The sequence below is a fragment of the Felis catus genome, chromosome C2 (genome assembly GCF_018350175.1).
Source record: "Felis catus isolate Fca126 chromosome C2, F.catus_Fca126_mat1.0, whole genome shotgun sequence".
Classification (NCBI taxonomy): domain Eukaryota; kingdom Metazoa; phylum Chordata; class Mammalia; order Carnivora; family Felidae; genus Felis; species Felis catus.
Genome location: NC_058376.1, coordinates 3,140,348 through 3,168,175, shown reverse-complemented (window position 1 = coordinate 3,168,175; position 27,828 = coordinate 3,140,348). Strand labels below are relative to the sequence as shown.

The window sequence follows — 27,828 nt, the reverse complement described above, 5'->3', positions numbered from 1 at the left end:
CTACTCCGATAAACCGTAAGCGGATTCACCGAGGCGGCCAGGTGTTAATAAAAGGGAAGCTAGCGTCCACGCTGGCCCCGGGCTACGCATCCTACACCCGCTGCTTGCTACCCGCTCCTGACGACAACGCCCAGCGTCAGGCAGTTACAAATCACGCGTGTGGGTTCTGTGTTTACAAAAGGTAGAGCACGGACCCCAGCGAGGCGAGGCGAGGCGTGGGCGCGGTCAGAGCTGTACCGTGGCCCCCGCAGGTCTGGGCTCCGAGGTGCTTCCTGACTTGGTCTTCCGGTCGCGCTCCCGAGCGGCCACGAAGTTCAGCAAGTCGATGGCAGTGACGACCCCGAACACCGTCTGCCTCTGACTGGACCTGCCGTTGCTGTGGTCTGCGGAGGAACAAGACAGCAGGTGTAAAGGGGTCTCCGCGCGGAGTCCGTGAGAGGCGGCCGCGCCCCGGAGGCCCTGCCCTGGAGCCGCCCGAGGTCCACGCGGGCCCCAACACCACGTGCGGTCTTCTGACACGAGACGCCTGGGCGACGCTGGCTTCTCCGCCCCGTGTCTGCCCGGCCGGACGCCCCAGGTTTCACTAAGCAAGCAATCCGAGCGTCCCCCCGGGCGCCCGATGCTTGAGTTTGGCGAGAAGTTCCAACATCTCCCACCACCGTGAACTACACCCCCGGCCTGTCTTCAAACCCCTGCCTTTCTCTCAGGCCTAAATGAACACCAGCCCCTTCCCACCGCGCTGTGCAAAACGCAGAGAGGGTTTTTGAGACGGTTAATTTTATGTGTCCGCTTGACAAAGTCACGGGGTGCCCAGATATTTAGTCAGACATTACTCTGGGTGTCTTTGGGTGAGATGTGATATTTGAGCACAGGGAGGAGAGAGAGGATCCTCCCTAATGTGGTGGGCCTCACCTAATCAGCCAAAGGCCCGAAGAGAACAAAAAGGCTGACTCTCCGAGTGAGAGAACATCGTTCCTGTCTTTGGACTCAGACTGAAACACTGGCTCTTGGGTCCTGAGCCTGCCCCCTCACCCTGCAGGGGACCCACCGGCCTGGTCACCCGGTTGGTCAGCCAACTCCTTATACCACAGCTCTTTCCCCACGTCCACATATCCTGGTGACGCTTTCCCCCGAGAACCGTGACGGACGCACACAGGGCCAGACCCCCCCTTTCCCAGCACCACACCTATGGCTGGCTGTCCCTCGTGCCTTTGAGGGCAGAGGTCCCGGCGAGTGTGGGGGGGGGGGCGGGGACCCAGCTGGCATGCTCGGAGAACCTCGGGAGAGGAAGAGGTACCGGGACGGACAGACGGCCACACACCTCCGCAGGGGACGGCGGCCTCTAGCGGCCTCTCCAGTCTGCCCTGCAGACCCTCCAGGAGAAACCCGTCCAGAGCCCGGCGTGCAGGCTTTCTGGAAAAAGGGCCACGGGGTCTCTGCCATGACCGCTCGCCTCTGCCAGCACCGCAGGAGGCGGCCGGGGGAAATGCTGCCAGGTGGACTCTGAACTTGGGACTCTGGCCTTTTTCTGGTAGAAGTTCAAATGTGAGTCAACAGCCTAGGAGGAAGAACCCTCCCACTCGAGCCTGGGGCCTGGGGGTCCAGGACCCCAGACGCCCTCCTCCGCCCTCGGAGGCTCCGACTGTGACCACAGAGCCATTTCCGGCGGGGGGGGGGGTGAGGCGTACATACTTGAGGGCCCCCCCACCACGCCCGTCAAGGCCAGGTCCCGCGCTGTGGAGCCAAGGACGGGACGGGCGTTAGAGTCGGGGCAGACTGGGCCCCAAGACCAGCCCCCGCCGGGAGGGTGGGCACTCTGGGCCCCTCCAATCCTCCTCGCTTCTCCAGCCCTCATCCCCGCCCAGGACCGGACGCATCCCCCGGCCTGTGGGGACCCGCCAAAGAGGCCCAGAAGGGGCTTTGTGCGCGGCAGTTCAAAAGCCCTGTGGCCTCTCTGGCAGGGCCCACAGAAGGCTCCCTCCGAGACCCACAGTCACAGGCTGGTGGGGGCTGGAGGTCAGCGCCCCCTTCCCCCACCCCCCGACACCCCCTGAGGGACGAGGGCCTCATTGCCCCGCGGAGCTCCCGGCCCACGGCAGGCCCACTCACACTGGATCTGCTCGTGGACCACCAGGGCGAAGTGGTCCGTTTCCAGGATGTGCGACAGCTTGCCCAGCGGGTCCGTCAGCCGGATCTGGAAGAGAACGTGCGGTCGGTCAGCGCTCCCAGGACAGTCCCGCCAGGCCTCAAGCTGGCGGAGCCTGAGGGCCACTGCCTGCCAGGCCTGACAGTGAAAGGAGCAAAGCAAAGGCTGGGCATCGCTCCAGAACATCCTCCTCTAGTCTTTTGCCGATTCAGAAACCGAATGCAGGACGCAGAGGGCGACACAGTGCACATAAGACGCTTAGATGAACCATGAGTCCTTAGACACAGGACAGAGTCATTTAGAAAGGCTTCCCACACTCTGACCCCAACTCTGACATTCTGGAAGAGGCAAAACTAATGAGAAGCTCAGGGAGGGGTGCCGGGGTGGCTGAGTCCATTAAGCCTCCAACTTTGGCTTTCGGCTCAGGTCATGATCTCACAGTTCATGAGTTCGAGCCCCGCGTCGGGCTCTGTGCTGACAGCTCGGAGCCTGGAGCCTGCTTCGGATTCTGTCTCCCTCCCTCTCTGCCCCTCGCCCGCTCACACTATGTCTCTCTCAAAGGTAAACATTAAAAAAAAAAAGAAAACTCAGGGAGATACAGGGGGAGAGGGGTTTACACACAGTACCGGCCTGTGGGATACTGGAACAGATACATTTGCCACAACCCCGGGCCCGTGGAAGGCACAGACAGACCCCCTATGAAAACTAGCGGTCACCTGCCCCAACAAACACCAGTGCAAGATGTGGGAACAATGGCGAGCTGTGTGGAGAAGGCAGACGTGGGTGCTCGCCCCGCACCACCTGCTCAAGACAAACTGTGAGAACTTACAGTAAAAACAGGGTCCACCTTCTGAGGATCGACACCCGTGCCTCACGAGAAGTGTGCTCCCACCAGGTGGGAAAGGGAGTGTGGGGGACACAAAATGCACAGAAGACCCAGGAGGGAAAATCAGGATGGGGGCGCTGGAGGAGCGGTCATGATCGGAGACCCTGGCCCTCGTGCGGGAGCAAGGCTGGCCCCCAGCGGCCCCCCGGCCACCAGGCCCGTCGCCCCGCTCAGTCCGTGGCTCGCCGCCCGCCGACCCGGCTCCCAGGTGTTCCCTCGCCCCCAACACTGCCAACGCCCGGCTCGGACCTCAGCCAAGACCGGAGATGGGCTTCGGGCACGCCCCCGACACCCTCTTGGCTGGCCGCCTGGAACCCGGAAGTCACGGTGACCACACGTCCGGAGGGAAGAGGTCTGCTGTCAGCAAGAGGCCTAAAGGGCTCCTGTCTTTGGGAAATCAGCGGAGGATGCTGTTCAATGAGTTCAGCCTCCCCGGCCCTCGGGGGGCTGTCGCCCTCATGCTAGCACTCCCCAAGGACAGACCCCGTCCCCGCGCTGGGAACGCAAGTTTGCGGTAAACGCAGGTGACGTCTCTACAAGTTGAACTCCCCCGAGGCCATACTTCCATTTGAAAGATCTTCCTCGTTTTAAATGACCCGCAGGGAGAGGCAAACACGGTGAGGTGGGGCATTCGGAGAATGGAGTGAGCCTAGCCCCCGGCCCCCGCCGGCATCTCCACGGGCTGGGGCTCTACCGCGGGACCTCCTTCCCACCTGCTCACACCGCAAGGTTCTCAGCTCAGTTACGGATGGGGCGTCAGCAGCCCAGCCGCGGGGGTCACCTGGTGTAAGCCACGGCACTCGGCCATCTCTTTACGCTCCCGGGAAAGTCTGACCCGGAGAGCCCTCCGTCCCCCACGGCCTCCACTGCCATCAGCGCCCCGGGAGGGGTCACAGGGGCTGGCTGACCCTCTCTGGGGACACAGTGAGGGGAGTGTTCATCAGACGTGAGCTGGACAAGCCCTGGTCAGCCACTCCGGAACCTAGCCCGGCGCCCTTCCTATTTGGACTCTGGTACTGGGGGCGGTTCCGTGGGAAAAGACCAGCGCTCACGGCTCAGGAGACCAGGGGAAGAGCCTCTGGGGGTGGGTTCGGGGGGGTCCAGCACGTCCACACCGGGCGCCAGTGCACGCTGAAGTGTTCACAGCAGCGCCGGTCCACGGAAGCCAGCTTCCGCCAAACGCTTTCTGTAGGCCACGCGCTGGATGTGGTCAAAAGACCACGGGGGGGTCACGAAGAACCAGGTGGTAAGGGAGCCACAGCGCACCCAGGTGGCCAGGCCCCCACGGGGCAGCAGGAAGGGCCAGCACCCGGCAGGGCGGCTGTGCCCAGATGTCGGGTCCCACCCAGGCTGTCTACTGCGGCCCCTGCACTCTCAAGACAGGATCTGGAACGCGGAGGCTTGGAGCCCCCGCTGAAGGAAGACACCTGCCTCCCCCCACACCCGCCCCTGGGAGCGCAGGGCAGAGGGGAGCAGGTGCACGGCGGCCCCCGACGCGGTCGGCTCCTCCGGCCCCGCCCGGCAGCTCAGCGGCGGGAACTGAAGTCCCTGCGCTGAGACCCAGAGGGGTCCTGGCCGAGGGCCTGGCCGCGCTCCGGGGGCGGAGGCGTGGCTGAAGGTGTGACGTGGCCTCTCAGGGAGGGAACAAGATACAGACTCGGGCGCCAGGCGGCGGCCGGCAGCTCTGCCAGCTTGAAGACAGACCCACGGAGCGGAGCCCCCACCGGAGAGAAGGCTCCCCCGACCAGGCCAGCTCGTAGAAGGCCCCGGCACGGGCCAGCGGCACTCGGGGCGGGAAGGGACCAGCGTGCACGGCCCCGGGGGGTGGGTCTCACCACACGACGCTGTGGGAAAGGCACACGAGCGGCACACGCTGTGTGCACGGGTCTGCAGAGAACATACCGCCTGCAGCGACGAGAGGGGTGTCGGCGGGGGCGTCGGAAGCCTTCGGGGTAAGGGACACGTGCGCTCGTGACCACGGGGACAGCTTCATGGGTGCGTATTCACGCCAGAACCATCGAACGGGCTAAGTTGGACACGACCCCGTGTGGCAGTTACGCCTCGGTGGAGGGAACAGCTGAGAAGCCGGCGGGAAGGGCGCCCACGCTCGGCCCGGCTGGCCAGCCCCTCGCACGTGACACCGGGCTCAGTGACACCTCACGGAGCTTCCGCACCAGAAACACGCTCGTGCGCTCGGTGCTCCGGGGCGTGACGGGGCCTGGGGCACAGAGGGCGAGCGCATCGCGCGGGGGCGGCGGGGGCACCAGCTGCGGGAAGCGTCGAGGTTGGAGGAAGGACGGGGGACGAGGAGGAGGGGGTGACAGTCCAGGCCGGGCAGCGGCTCCCAGAGGGCCTAGCGGAAGGGGCCCTGCAGGGCCCGCGAGACAGGTGATGGCCGAAAGCGGAAGGAACACGGATTCTGGGGCCACGTCAGCTGCGTGGTGGGCAATTCCTCCCTGGCTCTGGACTCAGCCCCTCAAATCCAACACGGCCAGCGGCCGCCTTCCCTCACCAAGTGCAGGACGGGCTGGTGGGGAGTCGGCGCCAGGGACCAGGGAGAGGGGACGCCCGACCGCACCACCGTGGGGCCTCTGCCCGGCCCATCGAGGGGCCGTGATCATGTAAGGACGCCCACGGGCCCCAACCGGCCCCGGCAACTCCCCAGAATGTTCTCGGCCTGCCGGGCATTCTCAACGAACGTGCACAGAGAAGGCACAGGCCAGCGTTGCGGAACCACCGTGCTGGCGGGCGCCCGGCTCGGCTGAGACGGCCTCGGGATGTTGACCCCCAGGTGAGCCCCCACCAACGAGGGCCGCCTGCAGAGCAGGGGCAAAACCTTGGGTTTATGGGCTTGGGCGCAGCGGGGGCCCCGGCACCCTCTCACGGGGAGCACTGAGCCCCGCCTTCGAGGGCAGGCCCGGGTCTCGAGCGAAACAGAGCTCGTACCTGTTTGAACTGCTTATAGAGGACTTTTCGAACTTGGTCTGACGGCTGAACCTTCCCGGCGAGCAGGGACGACAGCATGTTCCCCAGGGTCACCATCCCCAGGATCACCCTGGGAAACAGGGGTCAGGGGTCAGTGCAGGCACCCCTCTTCCCTCCCAAGGACAGAACACGCCCACAGCCACCCTCTGCTCAGGCTGTGCTCCGTGGCCAGAGGTGGAATCTCTCTGAGAATTCAACCAGGAAGCGGGGTGCCTACGCGTGGGTATAGAGTGACCGACGCCCGGCCCTGGGGGCTGCCTGTCCAGTGCGGGGACACCACAAACCAGCGAGTCTCGGGCGCCTCCATTCTGACCAGCATCGCGGGGGAACAGCTGGCAGCGTCCCAGGTGGTGGGCCTGGTTCTAGAATTGGGACGGTCTTGGGAGACTGCTGGCTGGCCACGGCCTTCCAGGGCTGGCCACGAGCCACGGCACGGCCGGTCCTCTCCCGCCACCCCCCACGCACGTGCTCAGAGTGCAGGGACGCCGCAGGAGGGGCCCTTGGGCCGTAAGAGCTAGCGTGGCGGGTGCACATGGACAAGTCATCCGACGGGCCAACCGCTGCCCCGCCCTGTCCGGGAGCTTGGGGCCCTGGCCGTGCGGCTCCGGGCGGAGCCCCGGGTTGGGGTGGCTGACACTGACCCTGATTCGTCGACCACGGGCACCTGGTCGAAGCCCTTCTCGCGGAGGATCTCGATGGTGTGCTCGCAGGTGACCGTGGGCAGCACCGTCAGCGGGGCCGACAGGCTCAGCTCCTGAACTCGCAGGTGCCACCACCTGGGGGGAGGGCGCCGGGCCGGCCGCGAACCGGGAGGCGGGAGGGGAGGACAAGTACGCTCACTGCAAGGCTCAGCGCAGAGGGATGACGGCCGGCCGGGTGCGGGACGGAGCACAGGGGCCTGGACTTGGGAGCACGGTCTCCGCTCAGAGACACCCTTACCACGGCTTTGTCACGGTGAAGTCCTCCTCCTTCAGGAAGCCCTTCTGCATCATCCATTTGTCACTCAGGAATTTGGACCTATGGGCATCAAGAAGCCTCTGGGGCCCGGTCGGTCCTGAGAGAGCCCAGCACCACTCGCGGGACACCGTGGCCCCAGCCGAGACCCCGAGCGGCCGGCGGGGACTGCAGGGTGAGGCCGGGGAGCCGGGCCTCGGAGACCCCAGCAGGGAGTGCCGTGGGGGCACCTGGTCGACCCGCGAGCCTGACCTGCGTCTGCGGGGGGCGCAGAGCACAGCGTCTGTCCCGGAGCCCAAGCCGGCAAGCCCGCTCCCGGCTCCGGGGCGGCCTCCCGGCCGAGGAACAGAGGGAGCACCTCCCTCCCGGGGGCTGAGGACACTGGCCCCGGCTCGGGGCTGCCTGGCTGGGACCCGCCCCAACCTGCCACCCGGTGACCAAGACGCGCGGGAGGACACGCTCGGTCCTTCGCATGACCGGTCCCATCTACCGCTCACAGCTACCCCATCTCTCTGCCCCCCAACACCCGCCCCGTCTCCCTCCCGTTCACCCCACCTCCCGCATACCCCCACCCTGTCCCCCGCCCCCCACTGGCCCTTTCCCCCCTCCCCCACCCCATCTCTCCCTCCACCACACCACCCTCCCTACCCCCTGCGGACCTGCCCTCTCACCTGCACCCCTGCCCCGTGTCTCCCTCACCCACCCGCCACGTCTCCCACGGACCCGCCCTGCTTCTCACACCCTCCAGCGTGCACACGCTCACATGCCCACACAGCAGGCCTGTCGAGCTCACGGGGAGACGGGCATCCTGACTGGGGCAGGCGGGCAGCCCAGCTCAGGGCAACCTGGCGGTGGGAATCCTTGTGAACCCCCGCGCCCCTGGGAAGCCAACTCGGGGCACCCCCAGCACCCAGGCTATGGAGGGAATCGTGAGGGTTTGGCGGGCGGGGGCCAGGGGGTTCCTCGGCTCCCCGTCCCCCAGAAGCCTGCTGCAGAGCAGCCTGGCGCACAGGCAGAGCCGTAGGCCCAGGGGCCACCGGCTGGACCTATGGCCCTCAGAGCTGGGCCACAACACACACGAACGCCCAGTGCCATCGGGCCGGAAGGGGCCGTGGGGGCCACCGGCCAGACACTTCCCAGCAGGTCCTGAAGGGCGGTCTGAGCCCAGCCAGGGATCTCCTCAGTCAGAGGGTGGAGGCCGCAAGGGGGCGAGTGGGGGAGGGCAGCTCACAGGAGACACGTGGGAGGGGCGACGGGGGCAGGAGGGGCTGAAGTGGGCAAGGAACCCCCTCCAGGGGGCGCTCTGCCAGACGCACCGGCCGCCATGAAGGTGCGCGGACTCATAAGCGTGTCTAGAGGACCCCAAGACGGGGACCAGACAGGCTGAGACACAATGGGGAGCCCGACAGGGAGCCCGGGGCCAGGCGCAGGCAGAGCTCACAGGGGTCCCGCGGACCCCCACCCTCCCTCCTCCTTGCTGTCTGATCTCCGGGGTGGCCCGTCAGCGAGAGCCCCCGGGGCGTGCGGGGCTCAGAAGGACAGAGAGATGCGGGCGGGGGACTCAGAAGGACAGAGACGCGGGCGGGGGAAGGCACGTCTTACATGTAGTTGCGCACCGAGTCCGGCAGAATCACCACGCAGCGCTGGCCCTCCTGCAGCTCCTGGGCAGCCTTCACGGCCACCGACATGGCGCTGCCGGCACTGCCACCTGCGGGGGGACGGGGCGGGGGGGGCGTGAGCACCTGCGTGCGAGCACCTGCGTGCGAGCCTGGGGGGAGCCTGGGGAGCCACCCGCGGGGCCTGGCTCTGGGGGGAGGACCCCGCTTCTCACTCCACCCGCACCGCTCTGGCAACACGGAGCTCCACGGCCGCCCAGGCTCGGTCGCTAAACCCTCCCCGAGGAAGCACAGACACCCCGCAGCGAGCCGCGTGTCGTCTCGGCCATCAGTCCCTGAGGGTCTAAATCCAGCGCTTCCCTCGGGGGCCTTGGGGCTCCGAGCGGAGACAGCCGGTGGGGAGCGTGGTCCCGTCTCCTTCTGACCCTGGAGGCCCGTGTCACACGTGCCCCCCAGCCTCTCCAGGGCATTCCCGGCCCCCTGTGCCAGCCCCAGACCCCAGGTGAGGGCTGGACTTGGCTGAAAACAAGTGTCCACAGGGCGCCTGGGTGGCTCAGCCAGTTAAGCGTGTCTGACTTCGGCTCAGGTCATGATCTCGCAGTCCATGAGTTTGAGCCCCATGTCGGGCTGTGTGCTGACAGCTCGGGGCCTGGAGCCTGCTTCCGATTCCATGTCTCCCTCTCTCTCTGCCCCTCCCCTGCTCATGCTCTGTCTGTCTAGCACTCAAAAATAAATGAACATTTGGGGAGCCTGGGTGGCTCAGTCGGTTAAGCTCCAACTTCACCTCAGGTCACGATCTCACGGTCCGTGAGTTCGAGCCCCGCGTCGGGCTCTGGGCTGACGGCTCAGAGCCTGGAGCCTGCTTCTGATTCTGTGTCTCCCTCTCTCTCTCTGCCCCTCCCCTGCTCATGCTCTGTCTAGCTCTCAAAAATAAAAATGAGGGGCGCCTGGGTGGCGCAGTCGGTTAAGCGTCCGACTTCAGCCAGGTCACGATCTCGCGGACCGGGAGTTCGAGCCCCGCGTCGGGCTCTGAGCTGATGGCTCAGAACCTGGAGCCTGTTTCCGATTCTGTGTCTCCCTCTCTCTCTCTGCCCCTCCCCTGTTCATGCTCTGTCTCTCTCTGTCCCCAAAATAAATAAACGTTGAAAAAACAAAATTAAAAAAAATAAAAAATAAAAATGAACATTAAAGAAGAAAACAAAAAAAACCAAGAGCCCTAAAAGCTTTGGCCTCACCCCCAAACCACTGACAGCATCGCCGGGACGCCTCTCAAGGTGGGGCCGGCAGGAGGCAGACGCCCACTCGTACCCAGACCCCGCTGCCCACTTCGCCGGGAGCGCAGAGATGGCGCTGTTTTCTTCTTCTGTTGAGCTACTGGGGGGTTGCTACGTCCCCAGGCCCCTCACAGCTCACACTCCTTCCCCTCTCGGATCTGCGGGCCACTCCTGTCCTCAGCGAGACAAAGCCTAAGGACCCCAGGGGCCCAGGAACACAGACCCAGAGCTCCAGCCATGTTCTGGAAGGGCACCTCTGCTGTGAGCATGACGGCCCTGCCGAGGGGCAGACGGACGGACGGCACCTGACAGGCGCGGCCCGCGGCTTCAGAACGAGGGTGTCTTTTACACGTGGCCTGGAGGTGGGCAGGGGGCAAGTGCACCCCAGAGCCCGCCCGGCACTCACCGCACAGCAGCCCCTCCTGTGCAATCAGCATCCGGGCGAAGGCAAAGGCCTCCTCATCGTTGCTCTTGAACCACTTGTCCACCACCTGCAGACAGGACCCACACGGAAAGCTCTGGAGGGGCCCGGGCCCTTCCGTGGTGGGGGTGTGGCCACAGCCGTGCCTGCAACCTCACAGGTGCGCCAAGGCCAAGACCCTCATCGGAACGTGACCCGGCCCCACATCTGCGACTGGATTCTCAGGGCTAAAACCCTAGAACTTTCTACCTCTCCTGGTCCAACACATTCTGCCCCTGGCATCGAAACTGTCCGCCAGCCCCCGCCGCACGGCTCTGTCCCCACAGGTCCACCCTAGACAACCCCCCCCCCCGACAGAATTATGCTCTAGGGTCCCAAAAGAGAGCCCTGTCTGGCTGGGGTCCTTATCGTTCACTTTGCTTCCCTGCCCTCACCACCCGTGCCCTTTCCCTCTGCGGGGGCCGGGACCGTGCCCACGGCCGTCTCAGCGTCTCCGCCCACCAGGGCCCTGGCACACACTGGATACGGTGCCACCTGTTACCTACCCTTGACGGCGAGGCCACGCTTTCCCCGCCTGCTCATGCAGCCCCCACTATTCCGCGGCCCCTCCGTCGGAAAACAGGTCAAGGGCGTTCGTACCCAGAGGGCTGGAACCGTGCCTGGGAGTGCCCTGGCCCTGCCTACCGTCCGGTCCAGCACCGTGGGGATGAAGTCGTAGCCGATCCCTTCCACCTCGTAGACCGTCTGCTCCGACTGGTTCAGCTCCTCGGGCTCTGCGAGGATGGAACCCTCGGGATCCACCCCGATGATCTAGAGGGGGCGGCATGAGGGCCCGAGTTGGGCAACAGTCTCATCTGGCCGTGCCTGGCTTTTTACGGGGGTGGCCAATCCCACCCCTAGTAAGCACCCGGTGAAGACCTGCCCTGGGGTGTGGCCGTGTCCCCAGGTATCAGGCCCCAAGTGCTGGGGACATTACAAGGTACACATTCACCTGGGGTACTCCGAGGGGACAGCATGTGGCCGGGGGGGACAAGGTAGCTTCCCAGGGGAGAACCAGGTGAGCAGGGCGCCCCAGAAAAGCCCTGACTGCCCCTGTGGGGGCAGCCGGAGCCTTTGGGGATGGATGGCAGAGAAATGGCCGGAAGGAGGAAAGTGCTCGGGACCCCCAGCTGGAAGTTTCTACAAGCCCCTCCCCAGGTCCACGCTTAACTCCAAATCCAGATGTCCCCCCCCCCCCCCCACCAAGCACAGCACATGCGGGACATGACCCTAAGAGCTTAGAGCTTCTGGAACGATCTTTGGAGGCCATCCAAGTCGACTGTCCCACCCCCAGAGCAGCGGGGCGCCTAGGTCATGGGTCACTCCCAAGAAGAGGCAGACACACAAGGTACAAGACAAGCTGTAAGCAGAAATGTCAGGACGGGGAACTTGCAGCTCTAAAGCAGAGGCCACCCTGGGGACCCAGGGCCCAGAAGCTCGATGGTCCCGCCTCCGACCGCAGATGGGGCCACAGGCGAGAGAGGCGCGCACGTCCGGGCCCACCCGCCTCCAACACCCGTCTGCAGCCCCTGGCTCACTCACTTTGCACCCTGGGCATTTCTCCTTCAGCTTCCTGGCGACGCCCGTGATGGTGCCACCCGTGCCCGCCGAAGCCACCAGCATGTCCAACTTCCCTGATGGGAGAAGCTGTGTCAGGGGGCCACCCTCCGGCCACAGCTCAGCCGGCTCGCCACGCTCAGCAGTAAGTAAAGACGCAACCAAAACGCAGGCCGGTTCTCAAGAAGTTCAGAGAGAAGCTGTTGTCACGTTTCGACAGCCTCTCATGACAGTTCTAGAGCTTGAAAGAAGCATCCGCAGCCACAGCGAGCCAGTGGGCTCTGCTTAGTCTTTGCTGGATGACACGTGGCCACCGCAGCCCCCATCTGGTGCGAAGCCGTGAAGGGCGTCTGGACGCACTGCCAGGACCCGCCGCGTGGTGGCTGCCGCGGGGACGGGGCCCGGGGAGGCCCTTTGCCGTGCCCCTCCTACACTGTCAGGCTTCAGGTAGGAGTAAGTGAACTGAATTATAAAGGAAAGAAATAAATCCCTCAGGCTCGGCCCGAAAGTCACTGGGCTCTCCGCCTGCCGCGTGGCCGGCCCAGGCATCCTGCAGACAAGTCGGTGCGGACACCCGTGCCGAGGCAGAGGGCTGTTTTTGCCAAAGGAGAGAATTCTCACACGTAAAATCCGGGTGAGCACACCCTTGGACCCTTGCCGCCTGGCTCCTAGGCCTGGAACGAGGTCGCGTGTGGGCCGGTGCCAGCACCAGGTTCCAAGTGGCGAGGCCCATCGCCCGGCACCTTCTCCCTGAAACCTCTTAGGGAAACACCCCCCCCACCCCCCCACCCCCACCCCTGCCACGGACTTGGCTCTCAACGCGTGCAAAGGCTCCAGGGACACTCATGTCCGTACAGGAAGTAAACCAACCCCCGGCACCACCATCGGGCTCGGGAGACGAGAAAACCCAAGTGTTGGATTCAGCGCTCGGATCGGGGCCTGATGCCAAGGGCTTTCGACGGCACGGAGCCCAGGGAGGGCTCCAGCACCAACCAGCCTGGCACGCTTTCGTTCCCCGCACGCAGGAGCTCCCACGGGTCTGGAAGGACCTACTGCTGGGCGCACGAGCAGAACCACGTGATACGTTTCGTGTTCCAGGCGACGCACAGGCAAAGCCCGAAAAAGGACACTCCTCTGGGGGAATGCGCTGGAAAGCACTTCACGGAGAGGGGACGCTTGGGCTGGGTTTTGAAGGACGGACAGGAGTTTACCGAGGAGGGGGTAAGTGACCCGTGCGCTCCCAGGCAAGCAGGGACAGATGCAGCGAAGGCGGACGGAGGGGCGGGACGCAAGGACTCACCGTCACACTGCTGCAGGATCTCCTCGGCGGTGGTGTCGTAGTGAGCAAGGGGGTTGCTGGCGTTGCGGTACTGTGTGGAGAGACGGTGGAGGGGCTGAGTGGGGTCAGGAAGGCCGAACGGGCAACAGCCCCGGGGCGTCAGGCCGCCGGCTCAGGGCGAGCCGGAGCGGATCCCGGCAGATCAAGCCAGTGGCCGGTGGCGCGGGCGGTTTTAGGAAGCTCGACCAGCACAAAACATTGACTCGAGCCCTCCGGGAGGTGCGGTTTCTGAACTCACCCAGAGGGGAGACGGGGGAGGCCGAGAGCCCCGGTGAAAAGGTTTGCGTGTGTTTTACACCTGTACAACAGCTTCCGGGTGCACCGCCAAAACCGTTCCGGCCCAGGCGCTGAGCGCAGCCCTCCAGAGGCCGCCCGGGAGGCGGGGGGGGGGGGGCCAAAGGCTCGGCGGACCTGGCCGCCACCTGCCGGAGCGCCGGGCAGGCCGGGAGAGGCCGGCGACCGCGCGCCAGCCGCCTCTGCAGCCCCCGACCCCGACGGACGCCCCCCAGGGCGCCCCCGATGTGGGTCCACACCCCCGAGTGCACACTCGCCCCCAGACCCCGGCCTCACCTGGTCCAGGATGTGAGAATTGGGGATCTCGTTCCGTAGCCTCCAGGCCACCCCCACGTGGGACTCCGGGGAGTCAAATCTGGCCGTGGTGGGCGTCCTCACAATCTCGGCCCCCAGGGCCCGCAACACATCCACCTATGGAGGAGCACGGAGGCCCGCGTCTACCCCCGGGCCCGGGGCACGGGGCCGGGCCCCTCGGGACAACCCCTGCCCCCACCTTCTCCGTGCTCATCTTCTCCGGCATCACGATGACGCAGCGGTAACCCTTCACGGCGGCAGCCAGGGCCAGCCCGATCCCTGGGGACAGTGCACGGGGTGAGAGGGGGCCACGGCGCCCCACAGACCCCGCTCTGGGTGCCCACGGCCAGGAAGGCCCAGGGAGAGGGCACTCAGATACCAAAAAGGCCTGAGGTCACCCCCTTCTGTCTCGAATGAGGGAGTTGGGGCAGAGAACGCCCGAGGTAGAAACGCAAAGGGGATGTGCCCCCTGAGAAGCAACGCAGGCGGGAAAACGTGGAACCCGGCGCCTCCGGCTTCCCCTGGGCACCGCCCTCCAAACGCACGCATTACGTGCTGCCCAAGCGAGTTGAGGGAGGAGGCCGGCCGGACAGGCCAGGGGACCCTCCCGTCCCATCCCGGGACCCACCTGTGTTCCCGGACGTCGGCTCAATGATGGTGTCCCCGGGCTTCAGGGTCCCGGCCCGCTCGGCGTCCTCAATCATGCGCAGGCTGATACGGTCCTTCACGCTCCCACCGGCGTTGAAGAACTCACACTTGGCCACTGGGAGCCAAGGACGAATCAGGACAGGAAGAGGCTCCCCCCCGCCCCCTGGCTGATCCCCACAACCTCCTATTATGCAACATGCCCAGCACGTGGGGACCGTAAACCACCCCCCTCCGTTCTCGCCCCCACCTGCGCCCAGAGCAGCGTGCTCGCCCATCGGGAAACTCCCCCCTGCCCAGCCACCCGCTGTCCAGCCCGAGTGGCAACTCCGAGCGAAGGAGAGAAGTGAGGAGCCCCCCGCTGGGTGGGTGGGCCAGGAAAAGCCCCCCTTGGGGCAGCACGGGCCCAAGAGCGGCTAGCCGGACACACAGCAGGGGGCCGGTGTGAGGCAGGGCGGCCCGCCCTGTCCAACTGGGGCCTGCCCAGCGCTCCATGCTTGCCTCCCATCAGCCTGCTCACCGGGAGAGGCCCTCGCCCAGTGACACGGGGCTCTGCGTGCGGGTGGCCCCCCTGCTCACCGAGGACAAGGCTCCCCCGATTCCCACCGCCTCATAACGGACGGTCTATCCCCACAGAACCAGCTGAACGCAGAGACAACGGCTTCCTGCCCAGCCCACGCCCGAGACCCCGCATCACAAAGATGGACCCCGTTGTGACGTCTCCTCCTCCTCAGGTCTGGGGAAGGTCGAGCTCCTTCCTGGTTGGGTCCTGCCTTCCACGTTGGCCCAGAACACGCTCCCCGGGTCTCCACACTCTGTCTCCTCATTCGGGCCCTGACCAGAGCGGCCGGCTGTGCCCCGCCACCCCGGCACGTCCCCCTACCGTGCTTTCTTTCTGCTATTACCCGATGGGGTCCCGGACATTCATTAGCCGGCTCACTCCCTGGCCCCTCTTGCCCCCCAGAGGGCCCCAGGGGTCTATGCCCACAACCCTAGGCCCACCGAGCCGCTGCTGGGGCAGGCGTGGGACAGAGGGAGGCGGCCAGGTACTCACAGAGCTCGCACTTGAGGCCAAATTTCTTTCCGATCTTATTGATTCTCACCATGGGGGTGTCCCCGATTTTCTTCAGGATGTCTGGCAAGATTTGGGGGGATTTGGTCCTGAAACAGGGAAGTCCACGATCACTCAGACTTGGCAGACCAGCACGCTGTTTTACATAAACCAAGAAACAAATCCAAGAACTGGCTTGGGTGAGGGATCCGAGTGGTTAATTACACAAACCTACTCGCAGGGTAAAAGGCCACAGGCACATTCCTGCTCACGTGTGCACACATGACACGTGAGGACACCGGTGGGTGAGCCGATGGCAGAAACCCCGTCTGTGGTGTAGCTAACGGTGAGCCGCATCAAGGTCGTTTCCTGGGCAACGGGGGCCGGGGTCAGAGGGCAGCTTGGGGAAGGGACATGAGACCCCTCTGTATTATTTCTGCAACCTTTTGTGTTAAATTATTTCCAAGTACAGGGGCGCCTGGCTGGCTCAGTCAGTTAAGCGTCCGACTTGGGCTCAGGTCATGATCTCACGGTTCGTGGGTTCGAGCCCCGTGTCGGGCTCTGTGCTGACAGCTCGGAGCCTGGAGCCTGGAGCCTGGAGCCTGGAGCCTGCTTGGGATTCTGTGTCTCCCTCTCTCTCTGGCCTACCCTGCTTGCTCTCTCTCTCTCTCTGTCAAAAACAAGTAAATGTTAAAAAAAAATTACTTCCAAGTACGGAAGCTGGAGTAGACAACGCGACTTCAACAACAGCTCCTGCCTGGTGCATCCGTTCAGAAAATCTTTTCTGCGGACCTTCACTTCCTTCCATCTCTCGGCACCCGACCCCTGGGATTCCTTGTCCTTTTCTTTTCCTTGATGAAAAAAGCTCCTCCAGAGCTGAGCCCCCTCAGGCTGCCTGGCTGTCCACCAGGGACGGACAGCGGCCACAAGGGGTGCACCGGCCACCGGGCATCACTCAGAAAATGTCAGGCACGGGTGACTGAAGCACCCTACTCGAAACAAAACAAAGACCTTGGGGAGTCACCGGTGCCCCTGGGGTCAAGGTCACCATGAACTCCCAGGTGGACGTCCAGGCTCAGTGTGGGATTCCTCATCACCGACCGGCTGTCTCCCTTCGCATTCTAGCGACTGGCTTCCTCTCCCCGTTCTCCCACCTGGTGACAGGTGACAGTTGGGTGTGGACAGCCCGATGGTGTGTCAGCCACGACACAGGCGGTTCCCTCCTCACCCTCAGGGCCCGATGCCAACTGCATACCTTCTTCCTGTCCGTGCCAAGTACGTGCTCACCAAACACCCGCCCGGGGGTGTGCAGCACAGACCTGGGTTTAGCTTCCTACGCCCTTGAATTTCTAATTTACATTCCGTGGTTCCCAAACTTTAGCGAGCCCTCTGCTCCAGGAACCCGGCAAGACCAGATTCCTGGCCTCAGGCCCAGCGCACCCAGCTCCCCAGGGGGGCCGGAGGCTGCAGTCCACCCTGGGGGCCCAAACAGGCCTCCGCTGGAACAAGCTGGAATCCAGCCTCCAACAGCAGCCTCCCAAGGAGCGGAAGGGACGCCCCCAGCCAGGCCAGGGGCAGCTCACAGCAGGCAGGGCAAAGGGAGAGCTCGGCGGGGGGTAAAAGCCCCAGGCCTTCCGCGTGACGGGCCCCCGCAGGAACCTGGTCCCTCGTGGCTGCCCCAGCCTCACACAGGCCTTTTTTCGCCCACTGCTCGGCTGGGTTTTCGCAGTGAGGGCTCATCGCCTCCTGAGCTCTCGGTGCTCAGACACATTTAATGCTTGGGGATTCTAGATTTGTAAGTTTTTCATTTCTGCCAGCCCCAGTGAGGCCTGCACCTCCCTACCGCCCCTGAGTTCTGATTTTAAATCCCATAATCAGGGGTGTCTGGGTGGCTCAGCCAGTTAAGCGTCCGACTCTTGATTGCGGCTCAGGTCATGATCTCGTGGTTTGTGGGATCGAGCCCCGCATCGGACTCCAGGCTGACAGCAAGAAGCCTGCTTGGGATTCTCTCCGTCCCTCTCTCTCTCTGCCCCTTTCTCCCTCTCCCCAGCTTGTGCACATGCTCTCTCTCCTAAAACAATAATAATAAAAAAAATAATAATAATAATAACAATAATAATAAATCATAAACCGGCACTCACAAGACAGTGTGGTGATGAGGGGAGTCAGTGACCGGCCTGCCCAGCTGCCAGGAACACTTGCTTGGGGCATCGGGACGGATCCACAGGCGCTCCTTGGCTTCCTTGTCCCCCGGAGGTCCCTTCTCCAGGCTCCCTTTCCCTAGGTGTGCCCCTGAGAGGTGGGGGCACCCTGCGGACCCCGTTTCTGCTTGGGGTGTCTCGGAAGGCATGCTGGGATCTGGCAAAGGGAGGGGGAGAGACTTGGTTCAGGCCATTTCTAAACACCTGCCGAGGAGTCTGCTTTGCTGCTGGGGACCTGGGCAATCCTGCTCACAGGGTCCCTCTGCAGGGGCAGGGCAGGGCAGGGCAGGGCAGGGGGCGGGGCGTCCACACATTCAAACAGCACAAGGACAAGCACAAAAATGTCGGGGCCAGCTGCTGTGGCCACGGTGTGGCGGTTCCTCAAAAGGTTAAACAGAACCACCACGGGAACCAGCATGGCGCTCCTAGGCATATATCCAAAGAGCTGGAGATATCTGTGCACCACGTTCACAGCGACACGACTCACAAGAGGCAAAACGTGGAAACACACCAGACACCTGTCACAGATGCGGGATACACAAAACGTGGCACAGCCATACGACGGAATATTACTTGGCCGTAAAAAAGTAATAAAGTTTTCAAATTTTCTCAATACGTGAGCATGTACAAAAAAAGAAAAGTTCCCACGCAGAGGTGATGGGTATGTTGTTTATCTGACAGTGGGGAATCTTTGCACAACGTAGACGTGAAATGAAAACAGCAAGTTGTAAAAAGGGCTTCTGTTGTGAGTATCACACATAAGGACAACCCCATTAAAAACAAAAACAAAAACGGGGCCCCTGGGTGGCTCAGTCGGTTAAGTGTCCGACTGGGGCTCAGGTCACGATCTCGCGGTCCGTGGGTTCGAGCCCCGCGTCGGGCTCTGGGCTGATGGCTCAGAGCCTGGAGCCTGTTTCAGATTCTGTGTCTCCCTCTCTCTCCGCCCCTCCCCTGCTCATGCTCTGTCTCTATTTCTCAATAATAAATAAACGTTAAAAATTTTTTTTATATAAAAATTTTTCTGACAAATACAACACAGTATCGTAAATGGATTTTCTCTCCCTTACGATTTTCCTAATACACTTTTCTCCAGCTTATTGTGAAAGTACAGCATAAATACATGCTATATACAAAACAAGTGTTAACTGACCATTTATTTACGTTATCAGTAAGGCTTCCGGGCAATAGTGAGCTATTAAATTTGGGGGGAGTCAAAAGTGACATACAGATTTTTGACTGCGTGGGGTCGGCACCCCTAACCCCTACACTGCTCGAGGGTCGACTATATATATGGCTTTTGTTACCTCAAAGTTGTTTTGAAAAAACTACATTTATATCACGGATATCAGAAATGGAGATAATGATGTATTTACCCTAAAAAAAAAGGAATGATGTTTTGATACATGCTGAGAGGTGAGGGGGCCTCGGACACATTGCGCTTTGTGAACAAACCACACAAAGGGAAAACCCCGTCGGCTGCACCTGCGGGAATGAGGAGCCTACGATCCGCAGATTCACAGAGGAAACTCATCAGGTAGGACAGAGGTTACGAGGCGTCGCTGGTGAATGGGGAGGAGTTTTGGTTTGGCCTGATGAACGTTTTGCATACAGATCCTGGTGATGGTTGCACAACCTGTGAATGTACTTAATGCTACGGAATTGTGCCCTTGTGAGTGTGTAGAACCATAAAGAGGATGTCACAAAAACTTTATCATGAATTTAAGCACCTCGGTGGCTCAGTGGGTTACGTATCCGACTTGGGCTCAGGTCATGATCACGCAGTTTGTGAGTTCGAGCCTCGGGCTCTGTGCTGACAATGTGGAGCCTGCTTGGGATTCTCTCTCTCTCTCTCTGCCCCTCCCCTGCTTGTGCTCACTCTCACTCTCAAAATAAATAAATGAACTTAAAAATTAAAAAGTTTAAAAAAATAAATAAAAATCACACATAACCTTAAGACAGATTAAGACAAGTTGACGGAAGGAAGGACAGACGGGGACCGGCTCAATCAGAGGTGAGGCCTCACTGAGCTGTACGCCTGCCTCGCCCCTTTGGGGTGACAACCAACAGGCACCACCCTCAACTTCGGAAAGACTGGGACTGAACTCAGCCTGTCTTCTGCCCCCTTCTCCCGTCTCCACAGCGACCTGGACGACAGAGCCCGGCTCCAACACGGCCACCCCTCCACAGACTGACGACCAACAAGTGCCCACAAGAGACAGTACAACGGCACAAACGAGGCATACCCTCCAAGGAATCCCGGAAGAGCTCAAGGGGGTTAGGGGAAACTGAGGGAACCTGAGTTCAGCAGGGACTTCGGTTAACAGCTGCGTTCACTAACGGTAACAAAGACCTACTAATGCAACAGTCTCGGCTACTCAGGGAAAGTGTCAGGAAGCAGACACATGGAACTCGTCTTCCCAATTTTTCCTAAAACTAAAACAGTTCTTAAAAAAAAAAGGGGGGGGTGCTCTGGGGCACCTGGGTGGCTCAGTCAGTTGAGCGTCTGACTGATTTCGGTCTAGGTCATAATCCCAGGGTCGTGGGATCGAGCCCACAGATATCTGTGCTCCCCAAGACCTTCGTGAGGCAGTTTTGCTGTGAAAAGGTGAGTAGCCGAGCAGACTGGGCCGAAGGTGTAAAGGGCTCCTCACATGGAGGTGTAAATCCAGAGTTTCGGGGCGTTCCCTTGCTGACCTTTTCCTCCAGGGCACGCAGAACCAGGCTGGTTATCAGCAAAGGCAGAGGCAGCCCCAGCTGGGTCCATTTCCCCCAGTGCAGGTGGCCCGATGCAGCCCAGTGCCCAGCGGCTGGCCACATTCGCCCAGGCCGGAGCCTGCGAACAGGGAGTTAGAAACCTGGGGACACTCTGCAAGTCACATCCTTTGGAAATTCACCAGGCCGGTGGGGCTGGCCCCTTTCCAGAGAAGCCAGCCTCCCAGCTGTCCTGCCCAAGGGCCTTAGAGCGGTGGTTCTTTCAAGCCTTGGGATCACCGGCTTCTTTTGGAAGCTTCAGGTCTTCCCTGAGGCCACTCGAGGATGCGCCCCTCCCCTTCTCTAACTTTAGGAACCCCCCCACCACCCCCGGCCCTAAGGAGACCAGCGCCTTTTCTCGCTCAGGCGGTAATTCTTCCACCGTGCAAGAACCGACCCCCCTGCCCGGGTCACAGACCCTCCTCCCCATCGGAGGCAGGCAGCCCCGCAGCGCTCTGGCCGGGCAGGCGCGCCGCCCGCCGCAGGACCGGCCAGAATCGCTAACCGTTCGCGGAAGCGGCCTCTGAGGACGCGGGCAGCCCCGCGCCTCCTTCTCTGCGACTTGCCTAGCCTGGCATAGCCTCCGACGAGGTAAGGAGCCGCTGGGTACAAAGATCGAAGCCGACCGAGTCTCCGCGGACCCCAAAAGCACTGGGCCAGGCGCTCGCTTGGCACCCGGTCCGAACCCGCGGGTTCCCACTCGCGAGACTCAGCTCGCGCCCCGCGGGCCAAGCACGTGCGTCCCCGGGAGGCGGGCTCACCTGGCGCCGCCCTGCCGGTTCCCGCTCCACCTGAAACCCCATCTTAAAGCGCAAGACCCTCCTGGGGTCACGACGCCCCCAAGGGCATCGTGCACCCTGCAGACACACGCCCCAGTTGGCCTCAGTGTGGGGGGCGGGGATGGTCAGGGTCAAGGGTGCGAATGGTAGTAAACTCCTGTTTTAAAGTGTGAGTTTTCAGGTGGCATATCGAGATTCTACAGTAGATTTGGAGGCCGGCCGGGAGGCGCAGTTCGGGACAAACACCCCCAAGTAATCCTGGCGAAGCTAAAACTTTTGCGTTCCCGCCCCTCCACCCCCCCCCCGCCCCACCCCTCAGCTCAACCATCCGCTTCCCTAGGGTCCGGGGAAGTGGGGGTCGCCGGGCATCCGAGTATGTGCCCAGGGCACGACCCCCGTGTGCTCTGCGCCCCTCCCCCCACGGGCACCCACCTCACATGCCGTCCGCGCAACTACATGAATATTTACTCCCACCTCATATAGTTGACGGAAAAGAGCAATTTGCGAAACAGCCGTTTCCCCTCCAAAATACATCGAAAAATCAACGATCGCACCCCGGCTCCCGCCCCCCCACCCCCTCCGCTCCACAGCCGCGGGGGTTGCGGGGGGAGGCCCGGGGCCACGTGGGCGCTGAATCCCCGGCCTCAAAACCTTCTGGACGCGCGGGGGGCGCGGGACGCCGGCCCTGCTCCGCCGCGCGCAGGTGCAGATGATGCAACTCCGGCGGAGGGGTGGGGGCGACCCGGGGCCCGCCGGAGGCGGTCGACCACAGCCCGACCCCGCCGCCCAGGGGTGGGGCGGTTCCCGGCCCGGCGGGCGCTCACCTGGACGGAGACGCGGAAAGAGCGGCGGGCTGCGCGCGTCCGGGAGCCGCGACCTGCGACCCCGACAGCTGCTGCTCGGAGCCGCAACCCTGGAGCTGCGGGGCCTGCGGGACCCGGCGGCCGGCAGTGCGCGCAGGCGATTGGCCGAGAGGCGGGGGCGGGGGGCCGGCGCCCGGCCAATCCCGAGTGCCGCCCGCCGCCGCGCTTGTCCCCGCCCCCATCCCACCCGTCCCCACCTCCGTGCTCGCTGCCCTGGCGCGGGCTGGGGACGCCCTCCTCCCGCGCTGCCCCTCCCCCACTCCACCCTCCACCCTCCACCCCCCACCCCCCACCCCCCACCCCCGCGCTAGCTGTCTTGGCTTGGGCTGGGGACCCCGGACCTCCCGCGCTGCCCCTCCCCCACCCTCCACCCCCCACCCCCGCGCTAGCTGTCTTGGCTTGGGCTGGGGACTCCGGACCTCCCGCGCTGCCCCTCCCCCACCCTCCACCCTCCACCCTCCACCCCCGCGCTAGCTGCCCGGGCGCGCGCGGGCTGGGGACCCCGGACCTGCCGCGCTGCCCCTCCCCCATCCCACCCAACTCCACCCCCCACCCCCCTCCACCCCCCACCCCCACCCCCACCCGGCGTGCGCGGGCTGGGGACCCCGCACCTCCCGTGCTGCCCGCCCCCCATCCTCCCCACCCCCACCTCCACTCACCGCCCAACTCCTCACTCACTGCCTGGCTTCAGGTCAGGGCCTCCCCCCTCCCTCCCCCGCACCCCGCACTGCCCCGCCCGGATCCCGCCCACCCGAACTCCTCCACCCCCACTCCCCACCCAACTCCGTCCAACTCCCCGGCCTCAGGTCTGGGTTCCCGTGTCCCCCAACTCCTGGCCCCCACTGCCCTACCGCGCGGGCCCGGGACCAGCTCCCACTCCCCTTTGATGCATCCGCTGGCCCTCTGCCCTCCTCTCCCCCTGCCCCCCAAGGTCCCCCCACCAGGATCGCGGACTCCAGGGGTGCGGAAGCTCTGTGCTTGATGTCCCGATTCTGTTTTACTTGGTTAACTGCTAGCCCTGCGGGAGTGTAGTGAATATTTGTTGATGACTTGTACAGTGTGCCCTCTGGAGCGGGGAAGGGCTTGTAGGACCGTGAGGATGACCCTCCACAAATATCCCACCTGCCAGCCTTCCCCCACCCCCACCCCCATGCCAGCCCTGGTCCCCACCGCCTCAGGTCAGGGGACCTAGCATGCACCCAGTACCCTGGCTCTGGGTTCCCCACGGCGGGGTTTCCCGGGATTTACTTCCTGCCCCCCATTGTGCAGGTGCCCCCTAGACACAGTGCTCACCTTCCCAGACCCCCTCCGCGGAGCCTGGCCACGGCTCCCACAAGACTGGGAAAGAACCACAGCTCGCCTGAGACCTGACACTCGGCCAGAAGTCACAAAAGCCGCTTAGAGACACAGGTGTTGCACAGGCCACTCCCCCCACTCCCCAAATCCAGGAGCTGGAGGCTGCTGGCCAGCAGGGCACCCTGGGGCCACCGGGAGGGCCACAGTCATCAGTATTTCAAACTTGCGTGCTCCTGGCTTTTAAAGAGCCTAGAGGACCCTGGGGCAGACCCTGGTGCTTCTCCCCGCCTGTAGTGACTGTGACTGACAGGTCGCAACCGTGTTACCAGGTGTGGACAGATGTGGACCCATCAGTGGCTCTCTGCCCAGCGCCTTGCGGGTTCGCTTCATCCAGCAATGATTTGGCCGTCCCCGGCCACAGGGCTCTGGAAAAAACCGGAAACTCCAACAGGGCCTCTGTCCCTGGAGGGTTTCTATTCTAGGGGAGGGGGCTCAACGAGACATCATTTTGTGATAGGATTTCCACTAGTGAGAACAAATGTGAAGACGGATAAAGACGGGAACAGGAGCTGGCATTAGGTCAGGGGGCCGAGTCTCTCTGGACAGGTGACATTTGACCCGAGGAGCCACATCTTATTCTCAAGGAGGAATGTTCTGGGCTGAAAACAACCACTGCAAATGCCTGGGGCAGGAACAAGTCAGGGGTGAGAAAAACTGGAGGAAAGGGCAGTGGCCAGAGCGAGGGACAGGAGTGGCCAGAGGGTGGAAGGGGAGGCGGAGTCCCAGGGCTTGCAGGCCGGCCAGGACGGAACTTTCTGCTGGAACTTACTGCCTTGCGCTGCAGGGCCCTCGGAAGGTTTCAAACTAGGGAGTTTTTGATCATGCTCTGAATTATTTTATCTTGGCATAATTTCTGACTGTCATAAAAGTGCCAAGAATAGAAGAATTCCCAGATACTCGCCCAGATTCCCAAACATTCAACTTTTACTAACGCCTGCAATCTGTAACTATGATCTTATTTGGAAATAGGCTCTCTGAGTATATAAGCAACTTAAGAGGTCGTACTGGATAAGGAGAAGGGGCCGTGCTAAATCCAGTATGACCCGTGTCCTTGTAAGAAGAGAGAAATTTGGGCACCTTCACAGACAGAAGGCTCTGTGAAGACAGAGGCAGAGATTAAAGTCATTCTGACACAAGATGAGGGACCGCGCAGCCCCCAGGAGCTGAAGGCCGCAGGAAGGACCCTCCCCCAGAGCCTGCAGAGAGAGCGTGGGCTTTCGGGCACCTTGATTTCAGACTTCTAGCCTCCAGGAGTGAGAGACAAGACATTTGTGTTGTTTTAAGTCATCTGAGTTTGTGGTCATTTGCTATGAGGTCCAAGTACTAAAAATTTTGGGGGGTGGGCCCCTGGGTGGCTCAGTCGGTTGAGCGTCCGACTTCAGCTCAGGTCATGATCTTGCATTTCGTGGGTTCGAGCCCCGCGACGGGCTCTGTGCTGACAGATTGGAGCCTGGAGCCCGCTTTGGATTCTGTGTCTCCCTCTCTCTGCCCCACCCCTGCTCATTCTCTCTCTTTCTCTCTCTCAAAGAATAAACATTAAAAAGTTAATTAAAAAAAATTTTTTTTTAATTTTGACATAATTTTAGACTGTCAGAAAAGTGGCAAGAATATTCCCAGACGCCCTTCATTCAGATTTTCAAAATTTTAACTTTTTTAAAAAAAAAATTTGTTTTTAAATAATCTCTACACCCAACATGGGGCTTGAACTCACGACCCCAAGATTAAGAGTTGGTTAAGAGTCTGGCTTGATTTTGGCTCAGGTCATGATCTCATGGTTCGTGAGGTGGAGCCCTACATCGGGCTCTGCGCTGACGGCAGGGAGTCTGCTTGGGATTCTCTCTCTTCCTCTCTCTCTGCCCCTCCCCTGCCAACAAATAAACTTAAAAAAAAAAAAAAAAAGAGTTGCCCGCTCTACCGACTGAGCCAGTCGGGTGCCCCCAAATATTAAACTTTTATTGTATTTTCTTCATACTTCTGTCTCTGTCCCTGTCTCTCTCTAATATGAATCTAAGTCTGTGCCACTTATCTATCATCTAACTGTCTGGTTTTTCTGAATGGTTAAGATTAAGCTGCAGACAGTTTCCCGTTACCCCTGGCGACTTCAGTGTCTATTTCTGAAAAACAAAGAACTGTTTTCCATAACCATAGTACAACTGCCAAAATCAAGACGTTAAGCTAAAACTGCTTTAAAAAAATTGTCTTTTTAGAATGTTGAGTGTTTTTTTTTTAATGTTTATTTTTGAGAGAGAGAGAGTGCAGGCAGGGGAGGGGCTGGGGCGGGGCGGGGGGGGGGGGACAGAGGATCGGAAGCAGGAAGCAGGCTCTGTGCTGATAGCAGTAAGCCTGAGGTGGGGCCTGAACTCACGAACCGCAAGATCATGACCTGAGCCGAAGTTGGATGCTCAACCGACGACTGAACCACCCAGGCACCCCTAAAAAAATTAAGTCTTTAAAAAACAACCAAACCAACCAACCAACCAAACAAAAACCACACAACAAAAACCAAAAAAAAACTTACCATTGATACAAATCCATGACCTAATCAACAGACCTCACTCAGTTTGCCTGTCACAGCAAAATCCCGGACCTCGCCGCACCCAGTGGCCGTGCCCTAGAGCCATTTGTTGGACTGAGACGTGGGTGTCTTTGAAGTGTGCAGGCCAGACATTTTATAGAATGTCCCTGGTTCGTGAGACGTTGTTTCCTCAGGATTGGCCCCAGTGGGGGTTGGGGGGGGTGCCTCCTGCTGGAAGGCGCTGGAATGACAAGAGCGAGTGATGTGAGTGACATGACTGATGGAGTGGGTGCCTGCGTGTCCCATCTGGCCACATGCACTTCGCATTCTCCACTCTAAACGAATGGTTTTTCCCCTTCACAACTAGTAAGAATCCCTGCGGAGATACTTTGGAAACACCCGGTAAACTTCTCAAACTTGCACTCTCCGATTTAAGCTTCCCTGCATAGTCTACCTGAATCGGTTTCTATGAAAATGGTTGCCAAGGGGCAATTCTAACCCCTGACTCTTCCTGCATCTGTCGTGTGGCATTCCACTATGGCATATCATGTGCCTGTTCATGTATTTGTTCCAGTTTGGGTTCACGGACCTTTTTTTTTTTTTTTTTAAGCGTCCATTCTACCGCGGAAAGTGCACAGCCAATCATTTTTAGTACCCAAGCACTAATATTTGGCGTTCAGAGCCGTACAGCCGCCCCCACAATTCAGTTTTCACATTTGTGTCACTCCAGAGAGACCCTGTGCCCCTCCCTGGCTGCCGCTCCCCTGGCACCCGCCTGGCAGCCCCAGGTTGAGCCACCGACTGGGTGGCTACTGTGGTGGGAAATGGTGGTGGACTCGGGAAGCCTCGCCTTGTCACACAGGCTATTCGTCTTTCGCTATCATTGCTTTGATGCTGAAATGGCCCCAGATCAGGAATCAAGCTGGACCCTGTGTCCTTTCGTCGTTTCCCCGTTGTGCCTTTCATCGCCTCTATTTTCTGTCCCACGAGGCGTTTCGGGCCCATGATGAGTCTTCGCCCCAGCCCTGGGATGGGACATTTCTCCAGGGGCTCCTTTTGCAGGCGGAACAGTACCCTCCCCAAATTCTTCTGCTGAGGTCCCAACCCCCGTACCGAAGAACGTAACTGTGTTTGCAGGTAGTCTTTAACAAGGTGACGAAGCAAAAATGAGGCCATTAGGGGGACCAACCTTTGGCCAGGCTCCTCTGGGCCTCCTCTCCACTAGCCCCCCGCCCCCTGGCTTGGGCCTGCCTAGGCAGGTTTTAGCAGGAATCTGCTAAGTCAGTTTATAGACAGACACCTCCCCTCCCCGCAGGTAATCACTGTCAGCACTTGATCCGGTGCCTCAGCCACCCCCACCCCGACCTCCGCGTGCAAGTCCTTGGTCTGCCTCCAGCAAGCATCTCCCCAGCCCTGATGCCCCAGCACGGACACCCCCTGTTCCCTGGCTGTCAGCCCCCAGCCGTCCTTGTATTTGCAACCGGGCCCAACTCTCTCCTTACTGAAATATGCCCACTGCAAGAGTCTGGAAGGAACAGTCCTCCTTACCAGGGCGTCTGGCTGGCTCAGTCGGTAGAGTGACTCTTGATCTTGGGGTCTGGCGAGTGGGAGTTCAAGCCCCATGTTCGGCATAGAGATTACTGAATATTAAAAACAAGAAACCTTTCTTCCCATTTGATCCAGTGTCAGAAAAATCATTTCCTTTAAGAATGGGGGCCCTGGCTCAAACCACACGCATTTACGTCTCATAGTTCCGGAGGCCGGAGGCCCAAGATAAGGGCCAGGCCTGGTGGGAGCTCTTTTCCTGCCTCCTGCACATGGTGGGGGGCGGGTAGGGAACACGCTGTTTTGTGTCTCTTCTT

The 27,828-nt window shown here is 61.4% G+C and overlaps 1 protein-coding gene across 11 annotated transcripts; it reads right to left on the bottom strand.

Moving 5' to 3' along the window:
- Positions 1–11: 11 nt before the first annotated feature.
- Positions 12–27,828, bottom strand: CBS (cystathionine beta-synthase). Of its 11 annotated transcripts, none has more exons than XM_045036545.1 (20): positions 27,515–27,828; positions 25,970–26,207; positions 23,718–23,816; positions 20,354–20,535; positions 17,643–17,859; positions 15,505–15,611; positions 14,434–14,568; positions 14,005–14,084; positions 13,788–13,922; positions 13,179–13,248; positions 11,864–11,955; positions 10,967–11,092; positions 10,268–10,352; positions 8,574–8,679; positions 6,957–7,034; positions 6,659–6,793; positions 5,979–6,087; positions 2,110–2,194; positions 1,693–1,734; positions 12–383 (listed from the first exon to the last, which is right to left on the bottom strand). In XM_045036545.1, the coding sequence occupies exons 4-20, from the start codon at positions 20,517–20,519 to the stop codon at positions 226–228; spliced, it is 1,926 nt and encodes a 641-aa protein (XP_044892480.1). In that variant the 5' UTR covers positions 20,520–20,535; positions 23,718–23,816; positions 25,970–26,207; positions 27,515–27,828; the 3' UTR covers positions 12–225. The 11 variants fall into 11 exon arrangements, with proteins under 11 accessions (XP_044892480.1, XP_044892484.1, XP_019694885.2 ...); XM_045036549.1 differs by having other exon boundaries at positions 20,397–20,535; positions 27,515–27,827; XM_019839326.3 differs by lacking the exons at positions 20,354–20,535; positions 23,718–23,816.

Excerpts from the sequence above, each read along its gene's own strand:
- CBS (XM_045036545.1), bottom strand. The coding sequence starts at position 20,519 with ATGTGGCCAGCCGCTGGGCACTGGGCTGCATCGGGCCACCTGCACTGG. Across the intron at positions 13,249-13,787 it reads ATTCTCACATCCTGGACCAG|TACCGCAACGCCAGCAACCC; the intron begins GTGAGGCCGGGG and ends CTCTCCACACAG. Across the intron at positions 6,088-6,658 it reads CCCGTGGTCGACGAATCAGG|GGTGATCCTGGGGATGGTGA; the intron begins GTCAGTGTCAGC and ends CCTGTTTCCCAG.